At 40.0% G+C, this 21,514-nt stretch overlaps 2 protein-coding genes across 2 annotated transcripts in view; both read right to left on the bottom strand.

Annotated features, from left to right (window-relative positions):
- Nucleotides 1-939, bottom strand: LOC121385473. Its single transcript, XM_041516171.1, has one exon. The coding sequence runs from the start codon at nt 937-939 to the stop codon at nt 1-3; it is 939 nt and encodes a 312-aa protein (XP_041372105.1).
- Nucleotides 940-14,838: 13,899 nt separating this feature from the next.
- Nucleotides 14,839-21,514, bottom strand: part of LOC121385192 (zinc transporter ZIP10-like) — a 60,585-nt gene continuing 53,909 nt past the window's right edge. The window contains exon 8 of the mRNA XM_041515761.1: nt 14,839-18,023. Coding sequence (XP_041371695.1) covers nt 17,877-18,023 — 147 coding nt within the window. The 3' untranslated portion in view covers nt 14,839-17,876. The remainder of the gene's footprint in view (nt 18,024-21,514) is intronic.

Raw genomic sequence — 21,514 nt, 5'->3', positions numbered from 1 at the left:
CTATTCTTGCACGACTTTCTTTATGTGTGTGACGAACTCAAACAGATTGGGATGGGCTTTTCGGATCCGGTTCTTCAACTTGTTGTGGAACCCTTCAAGATTGTTGTTGGTCCGAGGTCCCACGTTGGCCCACTGGTTCCAGAGTAGTAGCTGAAATCTGGCGGCATCGTCCACCCATGTCTCAGTGATGTAGTCGTTGAACTGCTCTAGCCTTGGAAGGTCGGGACTGTTGTTCAGGACATCCATCCAGACGTCCTGCACTTGGTTGAGTGGGAGTAGTGGCAAGGCAGCGGCTCTACGAACATGGCGCTGGAGATCAGGGTTGGTCCTATACTCGACTGCAAGACCTTTCTCTGCGACATTCTTCCACACAGCTTGTGAGAAATTAAAAAAACATCCTCTGATGTCGGCGTCTGGGTACACCTCTTGAGCAGCTTGGATAGCGGCCACCTCAAAGTCCGTCTGTATTACACGCGGTGCGGGTTCAGCTCCAATCCTAGTGTGTGCAGCTGCATTTATCAACGTGAACAACCTAACATATGTCTCTTTGGACTTCCGTGGAAGTAATGCGTATGCAACATGACACATGACGTCATCGACAAGGCAGTGGATGGAATAGAGCTGACACCACAAACTCAGACAAAGGTAGAAAGTTCCGTCCATGAAAAGCGTCTCAGCCTCCTGCATTTTGTCCAGCATTTCATCCGTGGCGAAGACAAGAATCTTTTCTTCTTCACCATCGTCCACACACATGAAACTCCGCCCGTCTGTTGTTTCGGTCCAGATCCCTTCCAGGTTCACATCCTGTCGTGTCTGTGGGTTGAGAGGCAGAACTTTTCTCCGGTGGCGGTAGACATGAGGATTATCATGGAGGGATGTTGTTAGGACAATCAAGGGATGGAGAATGCACAATCTCTCAACAAAAAAACGGCTAACCATCAAAGAGAGAAGCCAGTCAAGTGAAGGAGAAGGAGAAGCAATGTTCTGAGAAGATGGTTAAGTAAGATAAACGATGAAACAAACTGTTAACAAGCTTAATTAAGATACTCGATCATCATTAAGATACTCGATATGTCATGTAATGTGTAATATAAATTTTCATTTCATTACCGGCCCCGGTTCGTAGGGGTTCGAATCCCGGTACCGGCTCCAACCCAGAGATGAGGTGTGTGCCCAGGACAGCGTGCTTGAACCTTAATTGGATAATTTAATTTTAATATAGGACCATTGCACTATACTGTGGGGGTGCATTTTAACGTCCCAATCTGCCTACAGACCCAGTGTAGGTAAACTGGGCTGTAGGCAAAGTGGGATGTAGGCACAATGGGATGCACCCATCGGTATGGCCAATATGGGGGCCTCTCAACGGCAGATTGCAAGAACCTTCAATTGCAGTCAAGCCGCCATCAGCAACTTGTTGAGCCGTTATCAGCAGACAGGCCAGGCACAAGACTGCAAGATCGGGAAGACCAAGGGTCACAACGCCAGCTGAAGACCGCTACATCCGGGCAATCCACCCGCGGAACCGATTCGTGACGGCGATGTCAACGGCGGCGACGGCACTGGGACACCCCATCAGCAGACGAACAGTCTTACGACGACTCCGCAGGGCTGGTAATCAGAGCTTTCCGCCCCTTCCGTGGAATGGCCTTGACCCCTCTACACAGTCAACGCAGATTACAATGGGCACGAACTGTACGTCGGTGGCAGCGGCGTGATTGGCAAAGGGTGCTGTTCACGGAGGAAAGTCGCTTCAACATGTTCAGAAATGATAGCCGAGTTCGTGTTTATCGACGTAGGGGAGAGCGACTGGCGCCGAACTGCATCTAAGATGTGCACCCTTTAGGTGGAGGCGGCGTCATGGTAAGAGCCGGTATTTGCGGTCAATGGACATCATCCGTGGAAATCTGACTGGTCAAAGATACAGGGATGAAGTGTTGCGACCTGTTGTAGTGCCATTCTTGCGTCAACAGCCTAGCGGTACCCTTTTGCAGCAGGACAATGCACGACCTCATACAGCCAGACTTGTTCAGGATTATCTCAACAACGTTAACGTCAACGTATTGTCTTGGCCATCATGTTCTCCAGACATGAATCCCATAGAGCATCTCTGGGATCATCTTGATCGACAGTTGAGACAACGCGTATCTCCCCCAGCAAATCGACAGCAGCTTGAACAGGTTTTGTTGGATGTTTGGCGCAGACTTCCTGCTGACGTCATCCGGCGACTGACGACATCCATGAGGAGACGTGTTTTGGCGTGTATTGATGCATGGGGTGGTCACACACGCTACTGAGGACATGTCTTGCCCATGATTTGACTTCAGAAGCACCTTTTGAAGGGACTCTGATTGTGTAATTTTTAATTTTGACCCCATGTCTCTTTCGCTCGGCCATATGGCAAGTGCACTATCGATATGGCAATGCTTTTTTGTAAAGACATTGGAAAATTATTCCTTTCAGTAAAATAATCATATAGATCATATCTGTCTTGGGGATTTTTTATGGACCTGCTGAACAAGGTGATACGTTTCTTTTGCCTGTTTTGCCTATATATATATATATATATATATATATATATATATATATATATATATATATATATATATATATACATATATACATATATATATATTCTCAAGGTCTTCACAAACTAGATATATTGGGGATTTTTCAAAATTTAAATTTAATTTAAAAGTCAATCTTCTCCTAGTTTTGATTGGATAGTTGTCAAACATGATACGGTGATAGGGATAGTACACAAAATAATAGAAATACGTTTTTGAAATTAATAATTTGTAAATTTTCATGACATTTTAAAATTTTAATAACAAAATTAAAATTTAAGTCCCACCTTCTGATGTTTTGAGTGGAGAGTTCTGAAATTCAGTATATTTCTCTGGGGCAATCTACACAGACTAATAGATATATATAGATGAGGGGCACAGGTTAGGACGGGAAACAAACCCAGAATTCATAGAGGGCCGTCGATCCCAAGACCTACAGCACCTCAGACAAGTATTCTATCCACTGAGCTACATCCCGCCGCTTATTTTCATTATGGTGCACACATATGTAACACTTTTATTAATTTAGATCCTTTTAACCTGAACAGGTTTTTTGGCAGGACGAGGCATTCAAAATGTTTTATGGTAGACATTTGGAGACTGTATCTACTATATATGATGCATCAGGAAAGAAAGGTTTTATTTAATGACGCACTCAACACATTTTATTTACGGTTATATGGCGTCAGACATATGGTTAAGGACCACACAGATTTTGAGAGGAAACCCGCTGTCGCCACTACATGGGCTACTCTTTCCGATTAGCAGCAAGGGATCTTTTATTTGCGCTTCCCATAGGTAGGATAGCACAAACCATGGCCTTTGTTGAACCAGTTATGGATCACTGGTCGGTGCAAGTGGTTTACACCTACCCATTGAGCCTTGCGGAGCACTCACTCAGGGTTTGGAGTCGGTTTCAGGATTAAAAATCCCATGCCTCAACCGGGATCCGAACCCAGTACCTACCAGCCTGTAGACTGATGGCCTAACCATGAAGCCACCGAGGCCGGTATGATGCATCAGTGACCAAAATTATGGCTGCTGTTTTTCAATACTTTGAACTTGTATTTTTCATCTCTTTGGCGAAATTCTTGCACAATTATTTGTTCATCATTTTAGACTTGACAGCTGTGGTGGCAGTACTCATGACGGGTGCGATTTATAGGGCAGGATATGCTCACCTTTCTCAAACACCTGATCTCATTACTGTCATGAGAGTGATTCATGAGTGCATGTCATCACAGCTATAATTATTCCAATGAGCTCTGTCCTGTGCTAGTTTTGATTTAGTAAACTAGTCTGGCAGTGACAGTTCTCCTTGAGGTGCATGAAGGATGCATTGTCTAGTAAAGGATCTCCTCAGGAGTGACCGTCTTCCTATAAACAAGGCAGTAGGTAATTAGGGAATGAACCACTATTTTGCCAAATGCCCATTCAAATCTGCATTGTGCAGAGATACTGTCCTGATTGTGGAATATGATTTTGTCATTCTGTGGCATGTTCAAGAAGGTAAAAGACTGAACAAGTTGACTGGTACCCATCGTCGTCTATGATACCACATTCATCTAATATTAGGCACAAATACCAGTCATGCAAGCAACTGCAATCGCTCACCCTTCTGAACATGCCTTTGAAAAAGAAGAAACATAACAGAAGACTGATAAATAAAAATATGATTTCTTCTTTATTTGATAACAAAACAGTCTTGCAAAGGTTGATGACTAAGTACACTCTGACTTGGAATTCTGGTATCATTTTCGTCAAAAATAAGCTACAAAGAACAATAATGGATTAAAAAAAAGGTATAAAATAATAATACAAAATCACACAAATTACAAAAACAAAACAAGAACTATGCAACAAAAGAAACAAAATATTTCCATTTCAGGTAAGCATCTATCAAACTCAAACTGCACCCCAACACCATTACATTTCATTCTTCTCTTTAACAACGTCCATCATTTTACAAAATTCTAATTTTTTCAAATTCCACATTATCTGCTAATATTCAGTCACATGGTCACATTCTAACCATCTTCCAGCCATATTTATAAAACAGCTATCAATTCTTAATAGTTTGTGCATATTACAGCTTTTTTTTCTCTTTTCTTTTTCCCTGTTAATGTCAAATTATATGCAGCTTCCTGCTGTAAGTACCAATGTTAGAAAATCCAGTGTTTTTTGGTTACCATGTTATTTTAAAATGCTCCAAATTCATTTTTTTACAACCACAAAAGGTGTACACTTTGAATACAGGCTTTACCAGGACATTTTGAAAGGGTCCATTTTTATAATATTTTAGCCGATGTTTAATATTATTACGGCAAAGATCTGCAAAAAAACCTAAAATAATTGTCAAAAGAGGATTCATTTGGACGTGTGAACCTTCCACACAGACCCACCATTGATGTGTCTTGAAGACCAATGTCGGTGATTATAAATCATTGTGCTGTATGTATTAACTGTGTGTACAGAAACAGGTTCCAGTGTAAAGACCATCAAAAAACATTTTGAAGTGGAGACTAGGCAGCCCTCTATGTTAACTTTTCCATCTAGGGGCCAGAAGGCGGCTACTTCTATTTTTTTTATACTGATAGTATGAAATGTTTTAGTCGCCAGATGAAAAAAAGAAAAGATTGCATTATGCAACCAAATTGGTCACAATGTATAGTGCTGCTAGGATGGGTGTGTGGGACATGTGTAAATGAATTGAAAGAACTAGTCGAAACTCGTTCCTTAAGATGCATCATCGTTAAGGTTCCTCATTCTCAAGGTTCCTCATCCTTAAGGTGCATCATCGTTAAGGTTCCTCATCCTTAAGATGCATCATCGTTAAGGTTCCTCATGCTTAAGATGCATCATCGTTAAGGTTCCTCATTCTTAAGGTTCCTCATCCTTAAGGTGCATCATCGTTAAGGTTCCTCATTCTTAAGGTGCATCATCGTTAAGGTGCATCATCGTTAAGGTTCCTCATTCTTAAGGTTCCTCATCCTTAAGGTGCATCATCGTTAAGGTTCCTCATTCTTAAGGTGCATCATCCTTAAGGTGCATCATTGTTAAGGTTCCTCATCCTTAAGGTGCATCATCGTTAAGGTTCCTCATTCTTAAGGTTCCTCATCCTTAAGGTGCATCATCGTTAAGGTTCCTCATTCTTAAGGTTCCTCATCCTTAAGGTGCATCATCATGGCAAATGTACAATACAGAATGCTACCCTTGCCCAGCAATGATGAAGTTGTTTTTAATTGTTTTGTTTACCACTAGAGCACAATATTTTATTGGATGTCAAACATTTGGTAACTGTGAAATATAGTCTTAGAGAGAAAACCTGCTATGTTTTTTTTAGTAGTAGCAAGGGATCTTTTATATGTACCATGCCAGAGACAGGATAGCACATACCACAGACTTTGATATACCAGTTGTGGTGCACTGACCGGAACGAGAAACAGCCCAATGGGCCCACTGACGGGGATCAATCCTATACCGACTGCACATCAAGCGAACACTTTACCTCTGGGCTACATCCCGCCCCTGGCGATGATGGAGGTACGTAGCTACAGACACCAGGATAATCAGAAACACACTGTGTTTGTCCTAACTGCTAACTCATGCAAGAGGGACTAGCCATAGTTTGTTTCAATGTTAACATTTTGCAGACTAACAAAGCCATTTTAACATCTGTAATTCCACATTAAATAAATAAAACATTTAGCATAAAATATCAGTGGTTGTGTAATTTTTAAACAAACTCAGAACAAGTGACTTTATGAAATGTATAATTTTTAAAGCAAAAAAAAAAAAAAAAGCTGTAACAACCAAATGTATGTTTACACTTCCTGATAACTAGGTCAGTACCTTATCATATATTAACAATAAAATATTCAGATAAATTTATTAATAACAGCACCAAATTTACTTAAACTGTAATACAAAGATCACATTTTTTGTTCAACCTTTTCTTCCATTTGCTTTCCTTTTTAATATCAAATTTTACATTTTTGATTTTTAACTGTTGTATAAAAATATAATTTGCCATCAACATCATTCATGGTAACTTGTTCAAGCACAGATTTTTCTTTTAATATAAATTCAAAATATAAAATGTGCACCATTTGTAAAGAAATAATACATTTCTACACATTTATATATACATATACAAAATACTTTGAAATCAGATACATACAATGTAACATACACACTCCCAGACAAAAACAAAGAAGAAAAATAAGAAGATAAATGCAGTTTTTAGATTCACATACTTATGGTTTGTTTAAAAAATACATGTGTATATATATGTACAGTGACTAGTTTCACAGGGTGTAACACTGTTTTGTTTAACAACACCACTAGAGCACATTAATTAATTAATTAATTAATTAATTAATTAATTATCAACTACTGGATGTCAAACATTTGGCAAACCCACTAAAAAAACCCACTAAAAAAACCTCAATTAGCAACAAAGCATCTTTTACATATGTACTTGTCCCACAGACAGAACAGCACATACCATGGACTTTGACACAATGGGTCCACTGAGGATGTTTGATCCTATAACCAACCGACTGAGCTAGATCCTCACTTCAGTTTTTCTATTCACATAATTATGAAGAAGAAAGGAATGTTTTATTTAACGACGCGCTCAAAACTGAATTAAGGACATATCCTACAATCACTACATATATTGTCGAGATACGACAACTAGATACATTTCTATAGTGTCAGTCACTGACCACAAATACAGCTTCTTGTGACGGAACTACTACACACTAGATATGATCAGCAGAGGAATGTTATGTTGTTCAAACTTACTTATTCTTTTTATTTACAGTTGAATAATTTGATTTTTAAAAATGTTTTGCAGACACTTGTTAATTTAAAAACAACAAATAAATTATAGTTATTTAAAAACTATTCTGGTTTGCAGTGTGAATATTGCTGGCAACAAGGCATTCAGCACATGTGAACATACTATGGAAAACAGTGAAGTTATAAAATAAAATGGTTCATTTCATTAATGTTTCATATTATGTTTATTGCAGAACAAATACAAAAACTGGTTACTGTCTTAAGATATCGGATTTATCCTGCTTAGGTCAAACGGCCTTCGCCATCCTAACCTTTACAGGATAATGCAGATATCTTAAGACACAATTTGATTAAAATTAGCTCCACTGGTCTACCAGTTGATCTAAAAGCATTGTGTGGACTCCCTTGTCCAGGTGACATTTCATCTATAAATAATAATTTAAATATCGACCAATAACACTTTGCCTTTTACAACGTTTTTTGGGAGCATACAAATTCTAAAAATATCGGGCGAGACTATTTATGCAATAGGCAAACTTGTTGGTCTATTTCAACATTAAAAAAAACCAAGGGGGAAAGTGCAGTAATAAACTATGGATTGTATACTAGTATAAACAGATTTTATGGCTTCACGGGTTTTTTTCCATCTTGAAACACATTTTATATAAAATTTTATATTGAAATTAGTTTTCAGCATACTTCGTATACCGTCGGCATAATCCCGAATGTTTTCAAATTCTTTTCAAATCACCGACATGATTTTGCAAATAAGGTGAAAGTGAAATGATATGTAAAGTGACAGCACACATTAAACTTGCACAACAATGTGTAATGTTGTTAACCACTGCCGTGGAATACACGTCGTATTAGTGAGATCGGAACACTGATATCAAGTACATTGAACTGTACAAGTAATAAAGAGGTTATTAATCCTGGCCCATGCTTATAAAACACTTTACAATCAAATCTTCAATGACATTATGTTAAGTCCCAAGTGTTACTACCATAAAATAGAGTGAACCCTCTCAAAAACGGACCCTCTGTAAATCAGAATTCCTTCAAAACCGGACATTTTACAGTCCCTTTTTAAAAACCAGTGCAGAACTTTACCTCTTAAACCAGATACCTCTTATAACTGGACCACTGGTCCCAAGGGTATCCGGTTTAGAGGTGTTTCAGTGTAGCAGTGACTAACAGTTTTATGAGTACAGGGCCAGGAAATACATCCACACTGAATAAACAACTTGTACATGATTGTTCTTTAACCTTTATCAAAGGACTCCTAATGGATGTAAAAACAACAAGAAAGGTAATACGTGTAATGGACTTACATCCAACAAGATTATATATATACTGATTAAGGGATGTTCCAGAATTAATCACAAAGAGGTGGGGAGGTCATTTGTATATTCCTACACACACCCATCCCACCAATTTCTTAAAGTTAGTCTCATATTACCATATTATAACATCCTGTACAAATATGAAATACAAGCTCAAATGCACTTTTAAAAAACTCGTGTGTGTTCGCTATGAATGGAGATCGTCAAAAGTATATACGCTCAATTCGTCACCTGTGCCGCCATTGCTCGGCATAGCACAAATGACAGTCTGTTGTCAGTTTCAGTTAGCATGTGCGTTTGCCGATTTCAAATTGTAGGGTTCGTCTCAAAAAATGAAATGAGAAATCTTGTGCTGTACGAAAGAAAAGAAATGGTTTATTTAACGACGCACTCGACACATTTTATTTACAGTTATATGGCATCAGACATATGGTTAAGGACCACACAGACAGTGAGAGAGGAAACCCACTGTCGCCACTTACTGGGCTACTCTTTTCGATTAGTAGCAAGGGATCTTTTATATGCACCATCCCACAGACAGGGTAGTACATACCACGGCTTTTAATATACCAGTCGTGGTGCACTGGCTGGAATGAGAAATAGCCCAATGCGCCCACCGACGGGGATCGATCCCACACCGACCGTGCATCGAGCGAGTGCTGTACTACTGGGCTACATCCCGCCCCTGTGCTGTACGAAGAACGTTCCGTTGAGGATACGGTACTAGAGTCTTTCGTTAAAACCGGTTTGATGTTGACAACGTATTATCAACAATCGTACCTTCTTATTTCAGAATTAATATTTTATAAAGTGTTAGTAGAACTTTCAAAGTTTAGTTTGTATACTAGTAACACATTGATCATGTATATATTTTAAAATAAAATATACTAAAGTAGACAATGAACATTTTCACTTCTTAATTTTACGTGTGTTAAAATCAACAAATTCAAATAAATATTCTTTCGTTTGGAAAGGGTAAAGTTAGGGGTTTTTTGTTTAACGACACCATTGTTAGAGCATATTGATTTAATAATCATCTGCTATTGGACGTCAGACATTTGGTAATTTTGACATAATCTTAGAGAGGAATCGGGTGCATGTGCATGGGAAGGGTATTGGAGGTCGAAACCCTTATCTGCCCAAGCTTAAAAAAAATTGAAATATATTTTCTGGGGGAGCATGGCCCCATATAAACTTCGCTCAACAGTCTATAACCCCAACCCCACTGAAATCCCTGCACACGTGCCCATTGATTTATTAGTCATCGGCTATTGGATGTCAAACATATCGTAAGTTTTCCATTAGTAGCAATAGATCTTTTATATGTACCATCCCACAGACAGGATATCACATACCATGGCCTTTTATATATCCGCCGATGGGGATCGATCCTAGACTGACCGCACATTTCCAAAAAACACCTTTTTAGGTCTAAGTAATGAATAAAAATAACAAATAGTCTTGAAAAATGTTAGGTAAATCGAACACAGCACCCTCTTCCTCTACCCCTAGAGCGTTACATAATTAGTAACACCCCCTTACATGTAACACGTATACAAAATTTCAAGGTAAATCCCCAACCGACCCCTGGAAAGGCGTTGTACCATACCTCTATGGATATGAATATGTTTTGGAGATAAGAGACAACCCCTCAATCAAGACAGTTAAATTTGTTCAAAATCACGCTAGAAGCTCAGCGCCTGCGCAAATCACGTAAAGTCCCAGTTCTACTGGTGTCCCGCTACATAGAGAACAACAAAGCTGGCCATTGCATTTGTAGCTGACCTAGATAATGTAGATAAGCGAGCATTGCGAAACTATAAGTGATGTGGTGGACCTTTCATGTACCAAACAGAACTGAATCATCTATTCTATATGCTTAAAAAAGTTAAAAGTAAAGTTTGTTTTATTTAACGACGCCACTAGAGCACATTGATTTTTAATCTTATCATCGGCTATTGGACGTCAAACATATGGTCATTCTGACACTGTTTTTAGAGGAAACCCGCTGTCGCCACATAGGCTACTCTTCTTTACGACAGGCAGCAAGGGATCTTTTATTTGCGCTTCCCACAGGCAGGATAGCACAAACCATGGCCTTTGTTGAACCAGTTATGGATCACTGGTCGGTGCAAGTGGTTTACACCTACCCATTGAGCCTTGCGGAGCACTCACTCAGGGTTTGGAGTCGGTATCTGGATTAAAAATCCCATGCCTCGACTGGGATCCGAACCCAGTACCTACCAGCCTGTAGACCGATGGCCTGCCACGACGCCACCGAGGCCGGTCTATATGCTTAAATAATAAAGATATTCCAGGGACTGCAAGCTTTAAGATTTACCTCCTGTATGCATGGGCGAATAAATACATCAGACCCATAGACCTGTATAAAATAATAATTACATCACCTAACATCTCCTCCCCCATATCATTGATTTTCGAATTGCTTTAGGTACAATCATTCATTGTTGACGTGTCCTCAATAGCCAGGTTTGACAAGATGCCCTGTTTAGCAGGTGTCATTCTGCTTACATCATCATCTGAATCAATCTGACAACTGCAAACACAGAATAGTCATATCATATGCTAAACATTTCTCACAATTTAGAAAAAATCTTTCTGGATTCAAACAGAAATTCTCACAATTAAAAAATATATATTTCTGGATTCAAACAAAAAAATTTCAAAATTCAAAGCAACTCTTTCTGGATCTAAAAAAAAAAATTCTCCAATTAAACCTCCCTTCCCCACAAAAAAACCTTGTTTTTTAGATCAACACAAATTGTTTACAGAATTTCTCACTGTATTCCATGTTTCATTCAACAAGTGTTTTTAAATTTAAAAAATGTAAAATATATCAAGTTAATAATTCTACTGAATAATCGTGAAAGTTTATGTTGTTTAGGTTGTACATTTTGTTAAAAATTAAAATTAAAAAATAATAATTTAAAAAAAAATTAAAAATTTAAAAATTAAAAATATATAAATACACTTCATTTCCATCCACATCCCAACTGAGGTTTTATCATCAAGGCACAACGGACAGCTCACCGGAACATATTGCAGAGTTGACAACATAAAACGATTTTGTGAAAAGTCTACAGTTCTGGGCTCATATCTCTGAAGCTATCTTAGCGCCATGATATCGTAAAACCGTTATACATGTAGTCTATGGCATGCATCGTATTCACATAATAGCTTAGGAGTTTTACAATATTGTAGAACTAAAATAGCTTCGAAAATCTGTAATCAGAAGTCGAATTATTTTTGTCTACATACTACATGTGTTATTAATAAATTATCTTCTTCTTTTTAATTAAACAGAGACTTTTTAACAATTGTAATTACATATCAAATATATTTTTCTGCATATAATATTAGTGGCTGCATACTAAATGTGTTTCTGATCGTTCTAATATTTGTACTAGGTTAAATTTAATTTTATTTCCTAATTAATTTATTTCTGAAATTATTTGATGACAAAATCCAGTTTGGGCTTCTTACAAATATCAAGATGACCAGAAACACATTGAATATACGGACACTGATATTACAAACAAGAAAATATATTTAATAGGTAAGTTTAATCATAGAAATATTTTATTAGTCGGAAACATCTTACAATACAGCAAACTCAGGAATGTCCCTTTAATGTTACTTGCAGGGTACATCTCAAAAGTTGCTTAATGTCCAAAATCATTTGCACTGGCTAAAAAGGCTTGCATGCTACTATTGCTGCTTTCAGCTTTAATTAACTTTTGTTCTGAAATACAACAGGACAACATTTCAAAATCTTCCATAGCCTAACTCACCTAGGTAATCAACTGTTTGGTTTCACAAATTAGATTTGCATAGCAAATAGTTACATGATCTTGAACTTTCAGATAAGCCAAAGTTCAGCTGGGAACACTGAGGCAGAAACATTGGCGGATTGGGAGGGGGGGGGGGGGGGTCACAGGTGTCCTGCGACCATCCTACCCCCTGCCACCACCACTGCCTAACAGAAGGGTCTTTTTAAATTATTATTGTTAATTTATTTTTTTAAATTCGTTATCCACAATATTAAAGACTAAACTGCCCTATAAACATGTCTATGAGCATCCTTATTTCAACTTTTTGGGGGAGCATGTTCCTTGAACACACCCACCCACACACCCACCCCACCCCACCCCACAGATCTGAGTTACGTTGGGAGCATGGCTTATAAACATGTCTATGAGCATCCTTATTTCAACTTTTTGGGGGAGCATGTTCCTTGAACACACCCACCCACACACCAAACCCCACCCCACCCCACAGATCTGATTTATGTTGGGAGCATGGCTCAAAAAACACAACAAAAAAAACACCACATTGTGGACCTCCCCCTTACAAAATGGTGGCTCCGCCCCTGAGCAGGATAATACTGGTATGGAGTGAAAAGACAGCTCACCTAACAGGCGCAGTCAGCTGGGATTCTAAAGAGATTCATGATGAGGGCCTTCTATAAAGTACGATGAGTGCCTTCCATAAAGTACGTACACACAAAATCGTTTCTTTTACCCCCTCCCCAGGGTTTCTGCCAGAGGGTATGGAGGGTAAAATCACCTACCCTAAACTCTTGGAAACTAATAGATATATTTTTAAAATAATTTTTAGACAAATGATAGTAAGAGAACTGCTGTTTAGAACTTAACAAAGAAGATGAAATGCAGTGTCTAATTTCAAAACATTTCAAACAATAACCACCTAGTAGGGGCAATTATGGTTTGTTTTGTATTTATTACATACCCTCAAATTATAATTTTTTTGGCAAAGATCATTATACCCCTACCACCATACCATATATGGGCATACATTGACCTTCCATGCTGAAAAGTACATCTGGTACAATTAGGAGCTTAGACTGGCATTATGATTGCATACAGTGTACATTATACACAAATTGTTGTTTTTTAAAATGTTTAATGAAACCCCTCCCTCCCTACTCTCCCTCCATACTCTCTTCGTAAGTATTACTCAGTCACACACCCTCCTCATAGCGTACACACCCTCCTCATAGCGTATACACACCCTCCTCATAGCGTACACACCCTCCTCCTCATAGCATATACACCCTCCTCCTCATAGCGTACACACCCTCCTCATAGCGTACACACCCTCCTCCTCATAGCATATACACCCTCCTCATAGCGTACACACCCTCCTCCTCATAGCGTACACACCCTCATCATAGCGTACACACCCTCCTCATAGCGTACACACCCTCCTCATAGCATATACACCCTCCTCATAGCGTACACACCCTCCTCCTCATAGCGTATACACCCTCCTCATAGCGTACACACCCTCCTCATAGCGTACACACCCTCCTCATAGCGTACACCCTCCTCAGCGTACACACCCTCCTCATAGCATATACACCCTCCTCCTCATAGCATATACACCCTCCTCATAGCGTACACACCCTCCTCCTCATAGCGTATACACACCCTCCTCATAGCGTATACACACCCTCCTCATAGCGTACACACCCTCCTCCTCATAGCGTACACACCCTCCTCATAGCATACACCCTCCTCATAGCGTACACACCCTCCTCATAGCGTACACACCCTCCTCCTCATAGCGTACACACCCTCCTCATAGCGTATACACACCCTCCTCATAGCGTATACACACCCTCCTCATAGCGTACACACCCTCCTCCTCATAGCGTACACACCCTCCTCATAGCGTACACACCCTCCTCATAGCGTACACACCCTCCTCCTCATAGCGTACACACCCTCCTCCTCATAGCGTATACACACCCTCCTCCTCATAGCGTATACACACCCTCCTCATAGCGTACACACCCTCCTCCTCATAGCGTACACACCCTCCTCCTCATAGCGTATACACACCCTCCTCATAGCGTACACACCCTCCTCATAGCGTATACACACCCTCCTCCTCATAGCGTATACACACCCTCCTCATAGCGTACACACCCTCCTCATAGCGTATACACACCCTCCTCATAGCGTACACACCCTCCTCATAGCGTATACACACCCTCCTCATAGCGTATACACACCCTCCTCATAGCGTACACACCCTCCTCCTCATAGCGTACACACCCTCCTCATAGCGTACACACCCTCCTCATATCGTACACACCCTCCTCATAGCGTACACACCCTCCTCCTCATAGCGTACACACCCTCCTCATAGCGTATACACACCCTCCTCCTCATAGCGTATACACACCCTCCTCATAGCGTACACACCCTCCTCCTCATAGCGTATACACACCCTCCTCATAGCGTACACACCCTCCTCATAGCGTACATACTTTATGGATGGCGACTTGTTTTATGACACCAACATAAATGATTGCTATCGGAAATATTGGAATAGAGACATCCTACAACCAAGCCTAATTTTCACCCAATAATTGATGGTGGGGGTTTTCCCGTTATCATTTTATGATGAAATCATTTACTTAAAGTTACAAAACGTCTACTGACAAAAACTATTATCAGTTTCTATTAAGAAAAAATGTCCTAGTCAGAATAAAAATTATGATTTTCAGCTTCCTTTGAGAACAAAACTTTACCATTTTCAACTTCCAGTCAGACCAAAAAAATAATAATGAAGATTTTTAGCTTTGAATAAGACCATTTTGAACATGATTTCAGTTTTCTCTGAGACAAGGCAACACTTTTATTTTCTACAGAAAAAAACTACATCGTCTTCATTTTCAGCATCTCTGCATCACAAAAGCAAGAGACAAGACTAGAACATAGGTGACAGTACATAAAGCAACAGTAAAATCAACTAGCCATAGATGCGTGGGATTTTGGTTTCCTGCTGGCTTCAAGTTGCCTGTATGGATCAAAAATAAATGTGCATGTAGTTTAAAAAAAAATACAAAAAATTTGGCTCCTAAGAGGTACTGGGTGATGACTGCTGCCATGATTGGTAATGACTGACTTTCAAAAACCAGGTGTAAGTTCCTTGGTGACTTTGGTCTTAAGTAATGTTCAGTATAGTCTTGTCATGTTGATTTTAGTCTTGATTCACATTGAGTTTAGTCTTGAGTCACATTGAGTTTAGTCTTGAGTCACATTGAGTTTAGTCTTCGGTCATGTTGAGTTTAGTCTGGAGTCACATTGAGTTTAGTCTTGAGTCACATTGAGTTTAGTATTGAGTCGCATTGAGTTTAGTCTTGAGTCACACTGAGGTTAGTCTTGAATCATGTTGAGGTTAGTCTTGAATCATGTTGAGTTTAGCCTTGAATCATGTTGAGTTTAGTCTTGAGTGGTGTTCAGTTGAGTCCTGAGTCACATAGTTGACTCTTGAGTCATGTTAATTTAGTCTCGAGTCATGAACAATATATAGAATTATAGACTTTTAGAAACCAACTATAGGTTCCTTGTTGAGTTGAGTTTTAAGTCATGTTGAGTTTAGTCTTGAGTCACACTGAGTTTAGTCTTGAGTCATGTTGAGTTTAGTCTTGAGTTACGTTAAGTTTAGTCTTGAGTCATGTTGAGGTTCATGTTGAGTCACACCGAGTTTAGTCTTCAGTCATGTTGAGTTTACGTCTTGATTTTGCAAAACCAACTATGTATAGGTCTCTTGGGAATTAAAAATCTGCCTAAGCTATTTATGGGTCATGCATAAAGTAAACTTAGATAACCCATTATTTCCCTGTACATGTAAATGATGTGATAAATTTAACAACCATTTGAAAAACATGTCACTCACAATTTGATTTGCACGAGTGACATGCAAACAAAATGATACGTCTCACAATTTCCTGACCCCTGCTAGAGGTTGCTAGTTGATTTTATTGTTGAGCAACATACAGTAAACACTGATTAAAAGTGGCAGGTTTTTGAGACAGACAGACAAACATTAATTTCATGCATCAACAAAAATATAAGACTGTTCGTCTTTCGGCAAGCTATGAAAAGAGAAGAAGAAAGAAACCTCTTCAATGATTCGGCAAACTGTAAATTAAAACAAAAAACACTCAGCAGGCTGAGTTAGTTCCCTTCTCCTCACGAAATACACTGAACAACAAAGGACATGTAAAATATTTTAACACATATTTCTTTTTTCATGATATACTGCATTTAATTTGCTAAACAGACTGTCAAAATAAGCCTCCAAGCCATTGATAATTTTTAATAGACATGAAAATTAAAGGCATACTGTCACGGATTTAAGGACCTTATTTCTCTAAAAATGGATAATAAATGAAAATTACATTAATTTTTGAAAACCAAATCTAGCATTCACATCACTTTAATTGAACCATGGTGGAGAGAAATCCATGTCAATCCTCTTGGCAATTTTAGTTTTTGAATTATGGACCACTGCCATAATTCAATTATTTTCACAAAATATCATTAATAAATGGAGTATGGTGGTTACGTAAATGTTTAAATAAAGTACATTTAGGGGGAAATCAATTATATTTTTGATCAGGTAATACTTTGTTAGGCCATTTAATAGGTCAGTGGTCTGTGACAATATGCCTTTAATGGGATTCAAATTCAATGAAACAACACATGTAACTCAATGGCCAAATTGTTTTTCATATCTCCCAAGTTCAAGGGCCATAATTCTACGAAAAATGGGTAAATCACCATGAAAATCAAACATGATCTGTAACAGTATATGATAAAGCTATACACAAAGTTTCAACTCAATATCTTGAGGCATTGTGAACAAAACGTCCGGAAAACAGACAGATGGACTAAAAGACAGACAGACAGACAGACAGGACGGAGACGTAACCTATACCACCCTCCGGTTGGACTGGTGGGGGATTAATTACAACAACAATTCCACAAATTTAATAGTCTCGACTACCATTAACTTATTCGGTGTCATTGACAGTTGCATCCATTTAAGATGTCCATCTCAAAAAAAAGAAGAAGTTATATTGATCAATTAATCTGTAATTCTTTTCATATGCACTATGATGAACATACACCGGAACAGCTATTAAACAAGTTTCATCCATCTAGGAGATGAAACATACAGTCCCCTCTGGTTGGACTGGTAGAGGACTAGTAATGTTTTTCATAATAATTAAATTCAAGAAAACTAAGCGAATGTTTATGATTCTGTTGTTGTTCAGTGTATGTATATATAGTGACCGGTACCCAAGATGCAGCGTGCATCATCAGCCGAAGGTCTTCATGAGATCCTCCTCATAGATGGCTATCAACAACATGATGAGAGAGCCCAGCCCAATACCCGCGCACTGGCACAGCAGGTGGTAGAATGGGTTTTCACCTTCTTTCGTTTCGATCGACGTCATCTCGGGAAGCTGCAAATATAAACAACCTAGCTTAACACATGTATACCATAAATCAGCCATTGAAATAAGCGCAGTGAATGGTAACACATGTATACCGTAAATCAGCCATTGAAATAAGCGCAGTGAATAGTAACACATGTATACCGTAAATCAGCCATTGAAATAAGCGCAGTGAATGGTAACACATGTATACCGTAAATCAGCCATTGAAATAAGCGCAGTGAATGGTAACACATGTACAGGTCACCATAACTTATGGCTCAGGGTCATAGGCATACAGGTTCCCATTGTTGCCCAAATTAAACGAAAATGCCTGAATTTTGGTAACAAAATTTTTCATATTAGCATTACTGTCAAACAGCTATATAGTCTTGTAAATGAATCATTATACATTCTTACATGGATTACAACTAATTTTGAATATCTATCGTTTTTGCTCGAATTTGAATTTTGCACCATCTGACCTCGTCTCGTACGCTCATGCCCAGGACCCATATTTCCTATGGCTTTACGCTAAGATGGCTTCAAAAATATGGGTGCAGGTAACTCATACTGTAGGATATGACACATTTATGAAGTTTACAATTTACTTTAATATACTTTCTTGACACGTGGTAAACTCTTGGTAACCTGAACGGTAGTTCTCGACTTTCTACATGGTGACCTCCTGGTAACCTGAACGACAGTTCTCATCTTTCTACATGGTGACCTCCTGGTAAACTGAACGACAGTTCTCGACTTTCTACATGGTGACCTGGTAAACTGAACGACAGTTGGACTTTCTACATGGTGACCTCCTTGTAACCTGAACGACAGTTCTCGACTTTCTACGTGGTGACCTGCTGGTAACCTGAAAGACAGTTCTCGATTTTCTACATGGTGACCTCCTGGTAAACTGAACGATAGTTCTCGACTTTCTACATGGTGACTTCCTGGTAAACTGAATGACAGTTCAATTTTCTACATGGTGACCTCCTGGTAACCTGAACAACAGTTCTCGACTTTCTTGACATGTGGGGACCTCCTGGTAACCTGAACAACAGTTCTCGACTTTCTTGACACGTGGTGACCTCCTGGTAACCTGAACAACAGTTCTCGACTTTCTTGACACGTGGTGACCTAGTAACCTGAAAGAAAGTTCTCAAATTTCTTGACACGTGGTGATCTCCTGGTAACCTGAAAGACAGTTCTAGACTTTCTTGACACGTGGTGACCTCGTGGTACCTGAACAACAGTTCTTGACTTTCTTGGCATGTGGTGACCTCCTGGTAACCTGAACAACAGTTTTCGACTTTCTCTACGTGGTGACCTCCTGGTAACCTGAACAACAGTTCTCGACTTTCTACATGGTGACCTCCTGGTAAACTGAACGACAGTTCTCGACTTTCTACATGGTGACCTGGTAAACTGAACGACAGTTGGACTTTCTACATGGTGACCTCCTTGTAACCTGAACGACAGTTCTCGACTTTCTACATGGTGACCTGCTGGTAACCTGAAAGACAGTTCTCGATTTTCTACATGGTGACCTCCTGGTAAACTGAACGACAGTTCTCGACTTTCTACATGGTGACCTGGTAAACTGAACGACAGTTGGACTTTCTACATGGTGACCTCCTTGTAACCTGAACGACAGTTCTCGACTTTCTACGTGGTGACCTGCTGGTAACCTGAAAGACAGTTCTCGATTTTCTACATGGTGACCTCCTGGTAAACTGAACGATAGTTCTCGACTTTCTACATGGTGACTTCCTGGTAAACTGAATGACAGTTCAATTTTCTACATGGTGACCTCCTGGTAACCTGAACAACAGTTCTCGACTTTCTTGACATGTGGGGACCTCCTGGTAACCTGAACAACAGTTCTCGACTTTCTTGACACGTGGTGACCTCCTGGTAACCTGAACAACAGTTCTCGACTTTCTTAACACGTGGTGACCTAGTAACCTGAAAGAAAGTTCTCAAATTTCTTGACACGTGGTGATCTCCTGGTAACCTGAAAGACAGTTCTAGACTTTCTTGACACGTGGTGACCTCGTGGTACCTGAACAACAGTTCTTGACTTTCTTGGCATGTGGTGACCTCCTGGTAACCTGAACAACAGTTTTCGACTTTCTCTACGTGGTGACCTCCTGGTAACCTGAACAACAGTTCTCGACTTTCTACATGGTACCGGCCTCGATGGCGTCGTGGTTAGGCCATCGGTCTACAGGCTGGTAGGTACTGGGTTCGGATCCCAGTCGAGGCATGGGATTTTTAATCCAGATACCGACTCCAAACCCTGAGTGAGTGCTCCACAAGGCTCAATGGGTAGGTGTAAACCACTTGCACCGACCAGTGATCCATAACTGGTTCAACAAAGGCCATGGTTTGTGCTATCCTGCCTGTGGGAAGCGCAAATAAAAGATCCCTTGCTGCCAATCGGAAGAGTAGCCCATGTAGTGGCGACAGCGGGTTTCCTCTCAAAGTATGTGTGGTCCTTAACCATATGTCTGACGCCATATAACCGTAAATAAAATGTGTTGAGTGCGTCGTTAAATAAAACACTTTTTTTTCTTTGTGGTGACCTCCTGGTAACCTGAACAGCAGTTCTCAACTTTCTTAACATGTGGTGACCTTGTGGTAACCTGAACGACAGTTCGACTTTCTTGACATGTGGTGACCTTGTGGTAACCTGAATGACAGTTCTCAACTTTCTTGACATGCGGTGACCTCGTGGTAACCTGAACGATAGTTGGACTTTCTTGACACGTGGTGACCTCGTGGTAACCTGAATGACAGTTCTCAACTTTCTTGACACGTGGTGACCTCGTGGTAACCTGAATGACAGTTCTCGACTTTCTTGACATGCGGTGACCTCGTGGTAACCTGAACGACAGTTTGACTTTCTTGACACGTGGTGACCTCGTGGTAACCTGAACGACAGTTCGACTTTCCTGATACGTGGTGACCTCGTGGTAACCTGAACGACAGTTCGACTTTCTTGACACATGGACAGTTCTCAACTTTCTTGATACGTGGTGACCTCGTGGTAACCTGAAAGACAGTTCTAGACTTTCTTGACACGTGGTGACCTCGTGGTACCTGAACAACAGTTCTTGACTTTCTTGGCATGTGGTGACCTCCTGGTAACCTGAACAACAGTTTTCGACTTTCTCTACGTGGTGACCTCCTGGTAACCTGAACAACAGTTCTCGACTTTCTACATGGTACCGGCCTCGATGGCGTCGTGGTTAGGCCATCGGTCTACAGGCTGGTAGGTACTGGGTTCGGATCCCAGTCGAGGCATGGGATTTTTAATCCAGATACCGACTCCAAACCCTGAGTGAGTGCTCCACAAGGCTCAATGGGTAGGTGTAAACCACTTGCACCGACCAGTGATCCATAACTGGTTCAACAAAGGCCATGGTTTGTGCTATCCTGCCTGTGGGAAGCGCAAATAAAAGATCCCTTGCTGCCAATCGGAAGAGTAGCCCATGTAGTGGCGACAGCGGGTTTCC

This window comes from Gigantopelta aegis, chromosome 11, assembly GCF_016097555.1.
Source record: "Gigantopelta aegis isolate Gae_Host chromosome 11, Gae_host_genome, whole genome shotgun sequence".
Taxonomy (NCBI): Eukaryota; Metazoa; Mollusca; class Gastropoda; order Neomphalida; family Peltospiridae; genus Gigantopelta; species Gigantopelta aegis.
Note: the sequence above shows the minus strand (reverse complement) of the source record. Positions and strands in the feature narration are given on the sequence as shown.